We start from the raw sequence: 18,196 nt of genomic DNA, 5'->3' as shown, positions 1-18,196 counted from the left end.
GAGCCTTTGTACCCAAACATCTGTGCTTATGGTTTGCCAGGCAGAAGGGTCAAGGAAAAATGACCCCCGACTGCTTCCAGAGGAAAGCAATTGGGCTGCTCCTCAGGAGCACTGATAGGGCTGTCCAGAGAAGGATTCCCTGGAACCCTGGTTTCGCAGACCTCCCCTGCCCCAAAAGGGGTGTCTTCTGTTAGAGTCCCCCCCTGCCTCTAGGGGAAAACTCATCCTGAGTGTCACGGAAAGGACCCTGAGACTTTTTGTGCCACATTTTCCCACTCTTATGATTCCTAGAACCATTGAGGAGTAGATAAATGGACACCCATGGAATATAGGGTCTTACCGTCCTGTTCACATCTGGCCAATGTATCTTTTACCTTGGAGCCAAACAAAGTAGTGGTCTCAATAGGGGCATTAAGGAAGGAAGCCTTAAAGGGATCCGCAAAGTCACAAAGGTGTAGCCAGGCATGGCATCTCATGACTATGCCTGCACCCACAGCTCTTGACTCTCCCTCAGTAGCGTGTGATATCAAACGCATTGAGGAATTGGAAACCAATTCAAGGGTCGCTAACTGAGAGGCCACCTTGTCTCAGACCTCATCAGAAACTGCTCCTGCCGAGGTCTCACAGAGTTTGGACACCAGGTCTCTCTGTAGCCTTGTGAAATATGCCAGGTAGTTCAAGGACCTAGCAGCAAAGGTCAATGGAGTTGTCAGCACCGAAAACATCGGCACCGAAAAAGCCTGCACCAAAGAAATTGTCGGTTCCAAGGGGGTCTGTGCCGAAAAAACTGTCAGAGCCGAAGAAGTCTGCATCCTGCCCATCATTCTTTCTTTGTTGTATTTCACTAACTTCTGCAGTGCTCCTATTACCATCACATTCACTAGTGCCTTCTTGATAGGAGTAATTTAACAAGGGAACATACTTCGTACCCCACCCTTCCATAATCTCGTTTTTAATAGATTGCACTAATTCAACAGGATACTTCCTATTTTCAAATAACATGCCTACAAATTCAGTTTCTTCAACAAGATCCTCTATCTTAGATGTCATGTGTGCCGCACGAACCATCTGTCCTTTTATACTGTTCTTCTTTAAATGCTGTGGATGATTACTCTCATAGTGTAAATATGTGTTGGAAAAATGCTTTTTCCTATATATTCTGGACCCTAACTTCTGATTGATACTGTCTTTGTATATATTAACATCTAAATATTCAAATTCCATCTCTCCCACATGGTATGTGAATTTTAAAAAATCAGTAGTAGATTCAATATAATTAATAAATTGTACTATACTTTCAACAGGCCCACTCCATACCACTAATACATCATCCAGGAAATGGAAATATCCTTCTATGTACTTCCAATAATCAGAGAGGAATACATAATGTTTCTCCCAGTATAGCATAATAACATTAGCATACATAAGGGCACATGAGGTCCCCATAGCAACTCCCTCAAGTTGCCTGTAGTATTCACCCTGAAAATACAGAAAGTTATTCCTTAATACAATTTCCATGTTCTCAATAGGTCCACAGCTGTCAAAAACCTCATCTCTATAAGCATTTCCTCAAACCATCTTATTCCCAATCTCTGGGGAATAACCGAAAAATAAATCTTTCACATCAATAGTGACCAAACAAAATTCATCATACTCAATATTTTTGATTTTACGCAGAAAATCCCAAGAATCAATTAATATATGGTCATATAAAGTATAAAAGGGTTTAAGTTTAACATCCACAAACAGCCCGAAAGGTTGTGTCTTAGACACCCCCCCCCTCAGATGCAACTACAGGCCTAAGTGGTGGATCATTAACATCTTTATGGGTCTTTGGTATTCCAAAAATACCAGGTATAACTGTTTTTTTAACCACAAAAAAATTATATAATTTATTTTCAATGGCTCCTGCCAAGGTCTCAGAGAGTTCGGACACCAGGTCTCTCTGTAGCTTTGTGAAATATGCCAGGTAGTTCAAGGACCTAACAGCAAAGGTCAGTGATGCAAAAACTCGCTTCCCTAATCTGTCCACCGCCCATGAATCCTTATTGGGCAGGTGAACAGTCTGGCTCTCCTCTGCCAGTTCCTTCTTTGTACGGGCAGCCACCACCATGGCCTCTACTGAGAGACCTTTTGACCAATGGGGGCACTCTTCTGGGGGAGAAAGGATTTTGTCTGTAATATGAGGTATGGCTTCCACAGAGTCCGATGCCTTCCATTCACGCTGCACGATGAGTTTGACGAGCTCATCGGCAGGTGGGGTAACCCAGGAGGTAGGGGGTCAGGCATGAAAAGTCTGCAGGAACACAGACTCCTCTGAGGAAGGGTTAGAGGACTTCCATTCACCTCTCTGCTTCAAAATTTTGAGGATGTCACCAAAGGAAACCTTGTCAGAAAGTGAATGTAGGAACCCCTTCCACTGACTGTAATCTGTGTCTTCGGACACTGACTCTTCCATGGAGTCCATGTGCTTCCTCTTACATGTAGTCTTGCAGTGGGCTTCCTCAGTGGGAGACTCTGGGGAAGGCTGCAAGGACAGTGTCTTCAAGGGGAGAATGGCCCTAGACTCTTGCGTCCAGAGTCCAGGGGTTGCGACTTGAGACAGCTGAGGCGCACAGGAAGTAGTAGTCTCTAGCAGAGGAGGCTGAGAAGCTTAGGCCAGTGTCCTCTCTAAGGCAAGAAAAGTCGGCCCGCCTGAGGAGGGATGCCTCGAAACCTCCACAGAGGTCTGAGTATAGGTAGGAGTCTGTGGAGAAGGGTGATCAACTCCAGAGGGGACAGGCACTTTTGAAGGGGCAGGAATTCCTCTGGCCAAAAGCAGCTATTCTATTAGACGCTCCACATCATGTTCAGAAAGGCTTCTGGTAGACCTCATTGAAAGCCCTGAAATTGATTCGGGCCTGTCCAAAAAAGGGCTAGCATGACCACTGAAAGAAGGTGTCTGAATAGGTAATGTTTTCACCGAAACTGGAGGTGTTTGTATAGTCTGCGCCACTAAAGCTGGCACAGAAGTGGTATGCGCTGATATTAACGGTGTGGAAGATTCCTGCACTGAGAATGGTGTTGTCAAAACTGGAGTTGTCAACACCAAATCCGTCAGCGCCGACAAAGCCTGCACCAAAGAAATTGTCTGTGCCAAGGGGGTCTGTGCCGAGAAAACTGTCAGCACCGAAGAAGTCTGCACCAAGGAACTGAATGGTGCTGTAGTTGACTGCACCGAGACTTCAGTCGGTGCCAAAGATGACTGTGCCGATGTAACAAGAGGTGTCGAGAAAGTCTGCACTGAACTAGCCGGAGCCATAGTAGTCTACACCATGAAGGCTGAAGTCTGTGTCAAAAGCAATGGTGTAGAGGGACCAGCAGACATAACTGGAGGCAGAGTCAAGTGAGTCAGTGCCGAAGCAGCCACTGGCACCGACGACTCTGACAATTTAGCCTTTTTATGTTTCAATTCCTTAGGGTCTCCACAGGGAGATGATGGAAGAGACTTAGACCTTTTATGTTGTTTGAAAGGAGGAGAAGATTCCTGCAACCCAGAAATAGCCTCACAGAAAGAGGTCTTAAGGAGACCCCTTAGTACTAATTTATTTTTACGTTCGTTCAAAGTCCTGGTAGAAAAACCTTTACAAATCTGACAGGGTGGTTTCACTGTGAAATGAGGCACACCCAAACAGTAAACAAAGTCATGCATGTCAGAGTAAGGCAGTTTGTGTCCACACTCTGAGCACCTCCTGGACTCCCTTTCTTCTCAGACTATATCCACAAAATATTCAAAAACTAAGCACACACACACTGTAGCAAGGCCCAAGTGAGGGCAAGGAAAGACTACTAACAAAGGTAGTAGAAGATACCAAAAAAGGTACAGGTAATAAGGAAAAAGAAGATATGACTTAATAAAGTCGAAAAACTAAGAATTCTGTGAGACAAAACTCAAAAAAATTATCAAAATATACACTTGGCTGGAGAGGAACCGCTCTACACGGCTGAACAGCAATGCGGCAAACTAGATCTGAGGTAACAGGGAGAAGGGCATGATGGGTAAAATCTTAGCTCCAGAGGCTTGTGGCTGAAGCGAACTTGAAAAAAGGCCGGCTTGGTTCTGAGGTTGGAAACGAATCCCAAGAGTAAGGAATAAACAAAGATTAACAACATCAGATGGCCCGTCCTGTGCATACAATGGAACATTCCAACAGTATAAAAAGGATTTATTATCACAATAACCACAGATTTAGTGCTTTCGTTTCAGAAACATGAAACTTCTTCAGAATAACTTTACATAAAATCACTTCCTTTTTATTACAATCCATACTAAACCTCACTGGTCCTCAATCTTAATTAATAATTGCATCATGATATGCACTTAATTAAAATCTACATCTGCCAACTTTTTTTAAAGGATCCTCACATAAAATCCACCCCTAGGTGATACTTTCTCTTTTGTACCATGTGAACTAATATAAAATCACAATTTTACTTAAAATTGTGTACATTTATATACAGGAATATACTCATAAAACATATTTTATATGTACAAGGATACCATATATATATATATATATATATATATATATATATATATATATATATGTATATGTGTAGGTTTACATCCAATTGCTCACGTGACCCAAAGGTTGAGCCAGCGTAATTCCAAACCAAATGGTCGAAGCTCAGACTTGCGAATGCTCATGATGTTGCGCATAACATTGAATTCGAAAGTCCTGATCACACACCCGCCGCAACAAGCGCTACCATGGGTTGAGAGGGGGGTATATTAGCCTGGCCAGTGTTGGGTAATATCGGGTTTGACGTCTGCAGCTTTGACATTCCGCGGTCCTGGTGTTCTGCTTTCGGTATTTTCGCATTCGGTCATCGGCCGTACGCGCAAATGCATGTACACCATATATATATATATATATATATATATATATATATATATATATATATATATATATGGATTCACTGTACAATATCGAAGTACTGAAATGTCGAATTTCAGTATTTCGAGACTGAATAGTTGACAACCCACATACACGAAAACCCACAATCACGAATACCACAACCGCGACCATTCACACACACACACACACACACACACACACACACACACACACACACACACACACACACACACACACACACATACACACACTAAGACATAATCACACACACAAACACCTATCTAACTAAACAAACATAACAACGCACAGAAACACACCTAACCTACCTATAAGCAGGGGGGCAGGCCCCACTGCACGCCCACCCCCCTACTTATATATTCTAACTCCGAGGTCACACTAAACATACAAACGCACAAAAAACACCACCGCACATACTCACACACACTAAAATCTCTACCCAATATCCTCAAACACACAACACTTACCTGAAAACCTAGATAAATCCACAAACCGCACCACATGTAACAAACACAACACCATGATAGCAGCGGATTTGACATTTGCGGATTCGACACTTCCACATTCGGCATAGTGTAGTTTCGAGTAACTGCACTTTCCACTATTCGGTCTCGACGTACTGAAATTCCAGATTTCAGTATGTCGAGATTGTCTAGTGTATGTATATATATATATATATATATATATATATATATATATATATATATATCTATATGTATCAATATATAACAACAACCATCGCAGTTAAGTTCTTAATATATCTTAGTCCTCATTTTTAAAGCTGATAAAATAGATAGGTGATCATTCAGACCTGGCCTGGTGCAAGCATCCAACTGTAATTGCCAGATTAACTCATGAAGCTCTAACAATGTTTCCCAATCAGCACCCCGGGCCATAGGTCTAACCTGTTCGATTACCCACAATTTAAATGCAGCTTGATCACACCCAACTGTATGTCTAAAAAAGTGCATTGGTATCCTTCTTACCAATGTCATAACTATGCTCATACATTCTATGTTTCAAATTATGTTCTGTCTTACCAATATAGTAAGAAAAACATTTTAGGCAATATGTCAGGTAAATCACCCCTCTAGTTTGACAATTATAATAACCTTTTGCTGTCATATTTATGTTATTATTTAGATTGGGTATGCATAATTCACTACGGTTTGCCACCCACTTACACTGAGGGCAATCTCCACAAGCATACTTTCCAAGTTTTTTCCTTGCCCCTACATTATTGTTATTGAATTGTCCAACTCCTTTCTCAAATACATTCTTCAAGTTTGCTCCCCTCCTATAACTAAATTTCCATGGCATATGAAACACTTTTAAATTATTGGGCATAATTTTAAATATATTCCAATATCTGTGTACAATTTTCCTTATTTTGTTGGTATCTTGGTTATATCTCATCACAAAATAGTGGGCATCCTGCCCATCATTCTTTCTTTGTTGTATTTCACTAACTTCTGCAGTGCTCCTATTACCGTAACATTCACTAGTGCCTTCTTGACAGGACTAATTTAACAAGGGAACATACTTCGTACCCCACCCTTCCATAATCTCATTTTTAATAGATTGCACTAATTCAACAGGATACTTCCTATTTTCAAATAACATGCCTACAAATTCAATTTCTTCAACAATATCCTCTGTCTTAGATGTCATGAGTGCCTCATGAACCATCTGTCCTTTTATACTGTTCTTCTTTAAATGCTGTGGATGATTACTCTCATAGTGTAAATATGTGTTGGAAAAATGCTTTTTCCTATATATTCTGGACCCTAACTTCTGATTGATACTGTCATTGTATATATTAACATCTAAATATTCAAATTCCATCTCTCCCACATGGTATGTGAATTTTAAAAAATCAGTAGTAGATTCAATATAATTAATAAATTGTACTATACTTTCAACAGGCCCACTCCATACCACTAATACATCATCCAGGAAATGGAAATATCCTTCTGTGTACTTCCAATAATCAGAGGTGAATACATAATGTTTCTCCCAGTATAGCATAATAACGTTAGCATACATGGGGGCACATGAGGCCCCCATAGCAACTCCCTCAAGTTGCCTGTAGTATTCACCCTAAAAATACAGAAAGTTATTCCTTAATACAATTTCCATGTTCTCAGTAACTAACCTTAGGTCCACAGCTGTCAAAAACCCCATCTCTATAAGCATTTCCTCAAACCATCTTATTCCCAATCTCTGGGGAATAACTGAAAATAAATTTTTCACATCAATAGTGACCAAACAAAATTCATCATATTCAATATTTTTGATTTTATGCAGAAAATCCAAAGAATGAATTAATATATGGTCATATAAAGTATAAAAGGGTTTAAGTTTAACATCCACAAACAGCCCCAAAGGTTAAGTCTTAAACCCACCCCCCCAGATGCAACTACAGGCTTAAGTGGTGGATCATTAACATTTTTATAGGTTTTTGGTATTCCAACAATACCAGGTATAACTGTTTTTTTAACCACAAAAAAATTATATAATTCATTTTCAATGGCTCCCTGCATTAAGTTGTCCTCTAATATCCAATCGATCTTTCTATATGCCACTTCTATTTGACCTCTTGATACCTGGGAATATCTACCATCAATATTTAATAGTTCTAACATTTTGCTACTATAATTGACCTGTTCCATTAAAACCACTCGTCCCCCTTTATCTGGTTTCATAATCCTAATTTCAGGCTTAGTAACCAGTGTTTGTAGTATAGATATTTCTTCTTCCATTAAATTCCTTTTATACCACCTTTAGTGTTCAAAAATGTTTTAACTTCATTTTCAACAAGCACAGTAAATATTCCTCATATTCTCACAAGACGCAATCATAAATGTCTACTTAACAGCTGAGAATTCTAAAAAGCAAGTGCTGCAGAAGAATACACACATTTACCAAACTATCAGTAGCCTTCCCATTCTTGTTAGAAAAAAAGGAATAGTATTAACCAAATGTTTAACAGCAGCTGGAATCACTAAAGTAACAGTTGACGGTTCTAATTTGGGATGAGTGTATAAAAACTCAAAAACGTGAGGAACTTTATAGTGTCTATCTGCTTTCTTGGGGACACCGGCTTGTTTTCAAGCAAGTTATGTTACAGGGTATGACAAAAACATCCTCCAGGGCAGAAAGACTAGGAAGAAAAGGAGAAGGTTTTGGAAATTCCAGTTGAAACAAGTCACAATGCTTTCTGAATGACTGAGAGACATTACTATCCCAATGAAATGACTGATTTGTTCTGGAAGTAATTTCAGAGAAAGAGCATTCTTCAAAGGGACTGGCCAAAGCCACTGTATTCAAAGAATCTGAATCAGGAATCTAAGGTGATAAATCAAACTCTGTATCTTCACATTCATTTGAGGATCTCTTGAATCTATTGAAAAAAATAACTGTAACCTAAAACAATTGTTATGTAATGATTGACAAAGGACATTAGTACCTGCATATAGGTTAGGGACTTTTCCATGTAAAAATTGTAAAATGTGTGAATACATTTGTAAAACACAGGAGTATAAACATCCAACTCTGTCCGTTATTTTTGAACCCAGATTCTATGCTAGCTGTAATACCACCAACTTAGTTTATTTAGCAGAGTGTAAAGGGTGCAGATGTTTCTATGTGGGCAAAACTCAGAAACGCCTAAGGAATAAGGCTTATCAACATATGTATGATGTCAAGAACAAGAATAAGCTAAATGCTTTAGCTAGGTACTTAATGGGATTTCCTGCACATAGCTTTTGCTTCAGGGTTTTACAAATATTTTTTCAGGACAGGAGGGGAGGTAATTACAATAATCACGTAGAATGCATTGAACTCAAATGGATCTTAAAATTACAGGCACATATACATCCAGGGCTGAATAATTATGTTTGCATTAAGCCAGAGCTTGATACTCACCCTTTTAAATAAATTAAATGTTAAAATGCTAGTTAAGTGACTTAATAATGTGTTTTCTAATTGTTTTATTGATTGATTGCTGAAATATGTATATAAAATGAGTGAATGTGTATTTCATTGTATTAAGGACTTGAGAAAGCATAGGTGTTCTAAGTGAAAGCGCTTGTCTGAATTAAATTATCTTTTTTACAGTCGTGGTGGTCATCTGGAATTTTTTTCTTCAAAAAATGAAGAATCCCAGAAACAACCATACAGGAAGAGTCAATAGCCTGCACTAAACCCTGAGCTCAGCCCAATAAATTACTCCTGGCCAGAGTAACTGAGACAGAAGAAGAGCAATGTTTAAGCTTTTGCTTCTTTTTAACATACATTTCTAAAGAAAAAGATCCACTTTTCCCAGCAACAACCTCCCTAGGGATTGGCACAGCTTTCTAGCTAGATAGAGTGGCATTCTCTGCCTGTTCTCCCAGGACTGACAAGACTGTCTCCCCATTGCCCACCAAGGACACTCTAACAGCCACAGTTGCTGGGTTTAATCCCCGGTCCATGTTGGCTGTAGAGACTACACCAACTGGACTCAAGAAAAACAGTGAGTGGTTTAAGGAAACAGTTTTCGTCACAGCTGTCATCTACCTGTTGCTGAGGCAGTACAGCAGCCTGCTGAGGTGGTAAAGGCTGATTAACAATTTTCCTCTTTTTGTGGCTGGAAGAAGGAAGAAATGAGGAACCAGTAGGTTGTTCCACCATTAAGATGAAAATGATGCCTGGTCCCTGGGGAAGACTGGCCACAAATTCAATAGTAAAAAAAAAAATAGGTAAATTATTTTCCACATTAAAACATAGTAAAAAGCACTTTAAATGCTTACTCTAGCCCACAAAAATACAATAACACAACTTTTACCACAGAAAAGATGTTTAAAGTCAATTTTAACAACTTTTTCTTAACCAAAAAGTAAAAAAGAAGCATTCCTATTTATAATATTCAAACGTCACACGGCAGTCATTAAAAACACTTTCTCCAAGCATAAAATGTTATATTTTACAGACAAAGTAAGTTTTTAGTCATAAAAAGTAAAGTGGAAGTTTTATTCCTCTAGGAAATGTATCTTCTCAGCAATGGAATAGTGTTTGCCAACCACTTATCCTCAAAAGCCTTCAGAGGAGCACTATCTTCTTAGGTAGCCTTCAGAAGAGCACTATCTTCTTAGGTAGAAAAACACTGAATGGCTCAGTCTCCAAACCTGTCTTTTTAGTCTGCTTAGTTTGAGCTGACTAACAGTTTGAGTGCATTGGAGGTGCTCTGAAGCTTTGGAAGGTGGCTGATTGCTATATTTTTGGAAGGATATAACCCATATAGTTTAAGACTACTGCAGCAGTGATCCATATGAAAACATCATAGCATGAGAAATTCCCTTGCCAAGGCTCTGGTCTGAGTGAAAAACTCAGGAACAGATCTATATATAGATCCATTTTTTTCTGTTAAAGAAAAGATCTTTGAACAAGGCAATATAAGGGACAACCCAGAAAAAACAATACTGTGGGAAGGCATTACGCAAGATTTTTTGAAGTTCTTCTATAACCACAGTCTGAGAATGAGATATTCACCCAATGAGAGATTTCTGACACTTTGGAAAAGATTCTGCTAAGATAAGTAAGGAATCTAAATAAGGAAAAAATGTGAATACCTTGCAGTCTGCAGTAGGGTATCTCTGGAGGTAGGCACTTTGTGAATACACTTGGAACAATGGATACCCCAAAGGGTAATACAGAGATCTGACATAGAAAACCTTAAGAAAAGTTTGAAATTTTGTGCTACAGGAATGTTACAATATGTGTCCTTTAAATTTAGGGTCATTTAAAGACTTAAAGGGAATGAAAGGTAACAGGTTATGAAGGGATAACATTTTGAACTTTGGAAATTTCAGACGTTGGTTTAAAAATTAAAGATCTAATCATGGTGTCCATGAGGTTTCTATCTTTGGTACTAGACACATTCTTGAATACAAACTTTTTACTTTATAAAAAGGAGGGACAGCTTCACCACATAAATTAGTAGATTTGCTAAATGACAGGAGGGAAAAGGAAAGTCTGATCTGGTGGATGAGGGGGAATCCCCTGGAATGGAGGGAGAGAGTCCCACTGCCATCTGTATTCCTGATGATCACTGTCAAAACCCATTTGTCTGAGACTATCTGTTCCCAAAGAAAATGTAGAGCTAGATTTTGGGGAAGAATTAAAGGCTTGCTAGGATGGGAAGGGTAGAGGGATTCTGAAAATAGTCATTCAGACTTGTTGGACTGCCCTTGTTTCAGAAAGGCTCCTTCTTTCTTTTTGGAGCCCCCTTGTCATTGTTTTTTTTAAGTCTGCTTGCCAGCAGCTTTCTGTGCCTGCTTATTTTGCTTTTTATAAAATGGTGCAGAGGTATATGTAAAACCCTTAACAAATTTGAAGAGGACGGATGAAAAATTTGAAAAAGTTCCTGAATCAGTTTCCCTCTCTCGTCTCACTTTTTAAGGATCCCTGCTGCAAATAGTCCAAACACAACCATTCTGTCTAAGGGAGAACTTAAACTTTCAGCTGTGGCATCACCAAGAAATGCTTTGTGTACATAACCAACCAAACCTTCTTATAACAGTTTCAATAGCAGCAGCAGTTCTGGAAATGGTATCTGTGAATCATAAGCATACTTCAAGGAGTGTTTACTCGCTTAATACACAGAAGCAATAAGACTGCACAAATATAATTCCCCTTGGAATAGTAAAGATAAGCTATAATGTTCATCATATTCCCAAAAGGAGCAAGCATAAACTTTAACATGTGAGCTTGTCAATTAAGAATGTAGATTAAGTGTTGCAGAAGCACACACTTTTCTCCCAAATCTTTCAAAGGCTTTCCCATCCTTATCTGGGGTTTGGGGGGGGGGGGTTAACATTTCCAGATGCTAAGCAGCAGTAGGATTTACCAAGGAAATCACAAATAAAACCTTACAAGGTTGAACAACTTTGCATAATCTGTCTGCTTTTGTATGTGCAGCAGGCTAGCCATCAGGCAAGTTACAGGTTGTAATAAAATCATCCTCCAATGTTGGAAGAACTTGAGGAGGAAATTCCAGTTATAACAAATCATAATATTTCTTTAAAAACACTGGACTGCAATCATGCTCCCACTGAAACATCTGATTCATTCTGAATATGGTTTCGGAAAAATAAAATCTTTCTAAGGGACTCTCAGAAGTAAATCTCCTCATAGTCAAAATCAGAAAGCAGAGGAGAGAGAAAACAGATGTAGTCCCTCACAATCATATTCCTGTTGAGTGTTATGTATATCCTCAGACAATGAAGAATTCCCTTTTCATTTACCAGAAATACCTGAACTGGAAGGGTCAAGATCCTGAACTTAATTCTGAGATTAGCCGTATAACTCACTTCCGTCAAAGTAATAGAGATAGAAGAGGATAAATGTCTAACTTTCAGCTTCTTTTTGACAGGAATTTCTGAAGATGCAGGTCTGCTTTTGACAGGCAAATCCTCTATATGAAGAGCCACCTCAATTTGACCAAGCAGAGAGGTATTCCCTGCTGTTTTCTACAAAAAGGACAAGGGTTTTTCTCCCCTGCCCACCAAGGGCACTCCAACAGCTGCAGAAGAGGTGTCTATGGCTGCTGTAGGGTCTATACCACAGACAAGCAAGGAAGGAAGGAGATGAATATTCTGAAGAATCCAAAATGGCATTGCAGAGTCACCCATCTGTGGCTGAGATTAATTTATAGCTCTTTGGAAATGTTCTTCTTTTGGTAGCTGCAAGACCAAAGGAACTAGTTTATTGTTCCACGGTGAAGCAGAAAATTATGCCTGAATCCCACAGAAGATTAACAATAGTAGTTAATGAAACAGTAAGTAAAACATAATGAAAAGCACTTTAAACATGTATCCTGGTCCCCACAAGTAATTTAACTTAATTTTAGCAACTCTGTTTCCACAAAAAGTAAAAAGTAAAGCTTCACAATAACCAAAAAAAAGAATAAATGTCATGTGGCTGTTTACTAACATACTTTTCCTGGATTAAAATATACATTTTTGCAATAAAAGTTAAGTATCTGTTACAAAAATAAAATGTGGAAGTTCCTATCCCTGAAGGGAAGTTATCTGCCCAGCAAAAGAGAACAGATAGCTGACCACTGATCTTTGAAAGCCCACAAAAGGAGTGCTCTTTGGTGTCAGGAAAACTTTGAATGGCTTGGCACCCTAACCCTTGCTTTTCTTCAGATCTACTTGAACTGGTAATGGTTTGGGCCATGGAAGTTGCACTTAAGCTTTAGAAGCTGGCTGACTATTATATCCTTGGCAGGATGTAACCCATGTAGTTAAGGCTACTGCATCAGTCAAATCAGTAGAATGTGAAGTGTAAATGGACTTCTATTTGCAAACTACAAAAGTATTTGTTTTAAGCTGAAACAAAAGCATTTTATAAGTTATAAGCATTTTATAACTTGAGCATATTCATTTTTTCATCTCCATCATTCAATATCTGCATTTTTGTTATTGTGTATATGCATGTGTGCAAATCTGAATATCTTACTAAAGAGTAACCAGCACTAAAAGGCTACTACCGCAGTAAAGTTAAAGAAGAAAAGGTCATCAAATACTAGAAAGCAAAGTTTTATCACATGAAAATATGTCTCGTACCTGTGGTGGTGGTGCTGCGGTAGCGTTGTCGCCTCACAGTAAGAAGCTGTCCGGTTTGATTCTCAGCTAGAGCGTCCTCTGCGTGGAGACATGCGTGAATGGGCATACCTTCGTTGAAGGTTGTGCGTCAGGGCTGGTAACTCAGCACATAAAAATCAACTACCAATCATTAGTGGACCGGAGTTCCGCTGTGGCGACCCCGAACCGGGAAAAGCCGAAAGACACAACAACAACAAACAAATGTTCCTAATAATCTATCACCCTTTTGACAGATTATCTATTACTCTTTCAGAAATGCTAGTCTCAAATTATCAATGCAGTTTTCTTTACAAAGATGCTTATGTATTCTTCTGTGTTTTTGAATTCTCACAAGTTAAGAAATTTTAATAAATAACAATGGGTTGTAGTTAAAATGTATACATATTACAGATCTGGACATGACTCAGATCATCTCCATTTGTATAATGTCTGAATCTTAATGGTTCTCTCATGTAGACAGAATATATGATTCAGCACAACTTTCCACCCTAAATTGTGAATTAAAATAAACAAATGCAACTTACATATGAAGTGTGTTTTGAGCAGTCTGGATCTGTACAGAAGGTTTAAATGACAGTTTACTCTGCTGATTCCCCATTTTCAGAATGCCTTGAAGTAAATGAGCATTTGTCAGGGAGAAGAGGTTTTCTGCATTTAACATACCTAGACTAAAAAAAATATATATTTTTTTATTTATTGGTTTAGTTCTTGTTTACAAAATAAGCAAATAGACATCCATAAAGAATTATAAAGTATTAGTTAGGACAGTGCAAATAGCTACTCTGCATGTACATATACATCCCCCCACGGTTTACTATCAAATGTTTGAAATTCAAAAGATCTAACATTCAACTGAGCGACCCATATCATCGACACATGAATATTAATTGGATCATTTTGACAGTTAATGCATGCAAATTACCTGTTGAAAAAATGTAAACAGGGCAAGGATATACCCTTGTCAGCAGTGTAGTACAATCTCAGAGTTGTAATATATAAGTAGCAGGGGTGTGGGGGGTGCAGGGGGCTTTCCTCCTGCAAAAAAATACTGTCAGCACTGCAGGTGTTTTTCAACTATTTAAACTTTGATATTTTTTTTCAGTATTTATGATGTTTGCAGAAATTACTTTCAATGTTATAACGTCGACCATATGACTTGCAGTCTTTTGATAGTAAACATCCCCCCACATACATGTGTCTGTATATATATATATATATATATATATATATATATATATATATATATATATATGGATTCCCTTCTAAATCACAAATCCCACAACAATGAACTTTGAATGTTGAGACGAAAATAACAAAGACTGACAATTACAAATGGCCGATTTTTCTCAGGGCAAGGAAACACTTGTCCAACACATAATGTAAACACACTGGCCTATGTAAAAAACACCTATGTGGGGGGGTATGCCTATCACCCCCACACCCCTATTATATATACCAACTCCAGGATCGCACTGCAATGGGGAAAAGGACATATTTCCACCATACCTCTCAACCTGGAAACATCAACAATCTGGACAAAGGCTCATGAAAAATAGGTACAAATCGGTATGCTGATTAACAGTGCAGTGGTTAGTGCTGCAGCAGCTAAGTAAATCAGTCTCTGGTTTGAATATCTTCTTTGGTACCGTCTGTGTGGAATCTGCATGTCCACTCACTGTCCACATGGGTTTTCACTTAGTGTTATGACTTTCTCTCACATTCCAAAGAGCTGGAATGTTGCTTACTGGTGTAAAACAGTGATCACAATGAAGCATTTTCAAATTTTATCAATGAATATACATTCAACGATGCAAATATACACTGCCGTGATAAAAAAAAAAAAAAAGAAAGAAAGAAATTATGTTTTAAACAAGAACTAACATAGTAAAAATCATACCTGGCATAGTACTATTTCAATACTGTTGTAAACATAATGAGACAATGTAAACCCATATGTCACAAGATGGGTTGCAAACTGGCTTAAGGACAGAACCCATAGGGTTAGAGTTGCTGGCGCTGTGTCAGACTCCAAGCCGGTCACAAGTGGTGTCCCACAGGGTTCGGTCCTTGGCCCCCTATTGTTTGGCATCTACTTCTCAGAAGTACAGGCCAGCATGGGAGGACTTTGGCTGACAAAGTTTGCAGACGACTGCAAACTGGGCGCCATAGTGGAAAGTGCATCGGACACGGATATCCTTCAGAAGGGACTCACGGAAACAGATAGCTGGTGCCAGAGCCATGGCCTGAAGTTAAACGCCAAAAAATGTATAGTCCTACCCTTCGGGAAAAACAAGGTAACCCCAAGCTACCATATAGGTGTCAATCCACTAAGCACAGAAGAGGTTATCAGGGACCTGGGGACCCAGGTTGACAGTGGCCTTTCTTTGACACTCACATTGCTAAAGTGGTTAGAAAGACCTTCTACATTGCCCACCTGATCATGAAGGATTCACATCCAGATCTAGTGAGGTCATTGTTCCCCTGTACTCTTCACTTATCAGACCAATGATCGAGTACAATGCCCCATTCGGGATGTATCTCACCCGACATCTGCAGCAATTGGAGAGACCCCAAAAGTTCCTCACCAAAAGGATAAAGGGACCCCAAAATCTGTCATATGCTGCCAGATTGAAGAAACTCCAGCTCTACTCAGTCGCATACCGTCTGCTCAGAGGTGACATGTGCCTGACATACAAGGCCATGTCCAACCCGGAATTAATGGACATGCTCCACCTCAAAAAATACAAATCCACCAAAACCACTAGAGCAAGTGACTTAAACCTTAGCACGGATATAAATAGGACGTGCTGGAGGGATAGATTTATCACTCAGAGACTCCCTATGCTGTGGAATAAAATCCCGGTCCATGTGAGGCAGAGCACCTCGCTGACTCTGTTCAAGAGAAATCTAGACCTGTGGATGGGAGATCGTAGGTTTACCCCGGGAATCATCTCTGTGTCACTGCTGGACAGAGGCACAACAAACTAATGGGCACAGTATTTTTTCATATAAGGGGTGGCGTAAGCCACAAAAATTTGGGCTAGGCTTATAAATGCCTTAGGGCAGATAGCCTAGTATAAACCTATGAACCTATGAACCTAATGAAAACTAGTACTGAGGAAATGCAGTTTTCCAGCCTTAATGGTAGTAAACACTTTCCTTGAAAAAGAACAGACCTGAAAAAAATTAAAAATGGGAAAACTAGCTGCACAAGAAAGATATCAGAATACAAATTGTTAAAATAGACTGTTGCCATAAATTCTAATGTAAGAGTAAAGTTAAAGATCAATTTGCATTCTTATTAACAGCAAGAAAGCAGGATTCAAGCTGGTATTTCTTGCTTAAACCACAGGTTATTAAGTAATAACAAAAGATATAACATGGAACTTACATTAGAATTCATGACAATAGTCTATTATAGCTATTTTTTTGCTGATATCTTTCTTGTACAACTAGTTTTCCCCTGTTTGGTTCGTTCTAGAAATACAAGTATACAAATCACCTACAGTATAGATGCCATGACAGAGAAAAAGTACCAATTAAAAAAGCACAAATTTACAATATGTACAGAAATAATCTAAGTCTAGGAGAAAGAGGAAGAAGAGGGAACACTGATGAGAGTGAAAATTATAGAGAAGTGCCCAGATAAAGATTATTAGTTTACTTAGATTAGGTAATAGCTTGGAATGTCTATTTCATTCACTTAGTTGAACTTTTCTGAAAGCAGCTATATTTAGTTTCCTTTTGGAGATGTATTTTCAATTCAGCATATAATCTTGGGAATGAATGTAATTGTTTTAAATGGAAAGAATAGTTGCCACTGACCTGGAGTAATGAGTGTGGAGCTATGGTAAGTGCAATGCAATTTATTGCAAGTTTTTTTTTAGGTGGTACTAGATGGTTGGAGATATCTAAGGCATTACTTGGAGGATCTAATGGTAAGCTGACTGGCATGAAAGGGAAACATTTTAATTATGGAAGTTTAAATAGAAGAGAGCAGTAAAAGCTGTGTTCTTTCTTTGGTAGCCATTTTGCTTTTGTGGGTATATGGGGGGTGAACCTGTAGACCTGGTTATGCATTTTGTAAAACAGAAACATTTTTCTCTTAGGAGATGCAGGTATAATTGGCAATTCATACTCTAGCCTGGTAAAGAGAATGCATTTTTTACTTCTGAGGATAGAAAGTGTATTTTTTCTGTCCCAGAAAAGGAAATTGTTGATTTTAACTTTTGTACTGTCTATGTTATGATGGAAATGTAATTGTGGGCTAGGCCACAGTGGTGTGTTGATTTAAGGGGGGACTATATACAGCTTCCATTGGCTACTAAAATAATAACTTTATTGTTTTGTATTTAGTAGTAGGTTTCTTTCTTTTAAGAAAAGATATCCTTCTATGAAAAAAATCATCACTGATACAAGTCAGAAGAGTTACAAATGTCAGTTTTGAATCTGTTTCCAAATTGACATACAGAGCTAAACATTTAAATGTAGACAGTGTTCTAAATAAAATGATTCTTCCTGTCTGGAAACAGGGGTGGATCCAGTACAAGATATCCTAGAAGCTGCCTAGGGCCCAGTGCTGGCTGGGGTGGCCCATAAATGGCTGTTTTAGCTCTAGGAAGTATCTGT

The 18,196-nt window shown here is 38.8% G+C and overlaps 1 protein-coding gene across 1 annotated transcript in view; it reads right to left on the bottom strand.

Moving 5' to 3' along the window:
• The window catches only part of LOC122792347, a 480,531-nt gene that overhangs the window by 69,391 nt on the left and 392,944 nt on the right, over window positions 1-18,196 (bottom strand). The window contains exon 6 of the mRNA XM_044060140.1: window positions 14,092-14,235. Within this exon, the coding sequence (XP_043916075.1) occupies window positions 14,092-14,235 (144 nt within the window). The remainder of the gene's footprint in view (window positions 1-14,091; window positions 14,236-18,196) is intronic.

Source organism: Protopterus annectens, chromosome 1.part2 (assembly GCF_019279795.1).
Source record: "Protopterus annectens isolate FY-2018-M chromosome 1.part2, PAN1.0, whole genome shotgun sequence".
Classification (NCBI taxonomy): domain Eukaryota; kingdom Metazoa; phylum Chordata; order Ceratodontiformes; family Protopteridae; genus Protopterus; species Protopterus annectens.
This window is presented reverse-complemented; position numbering and strand designations above follow the sequence as displayed.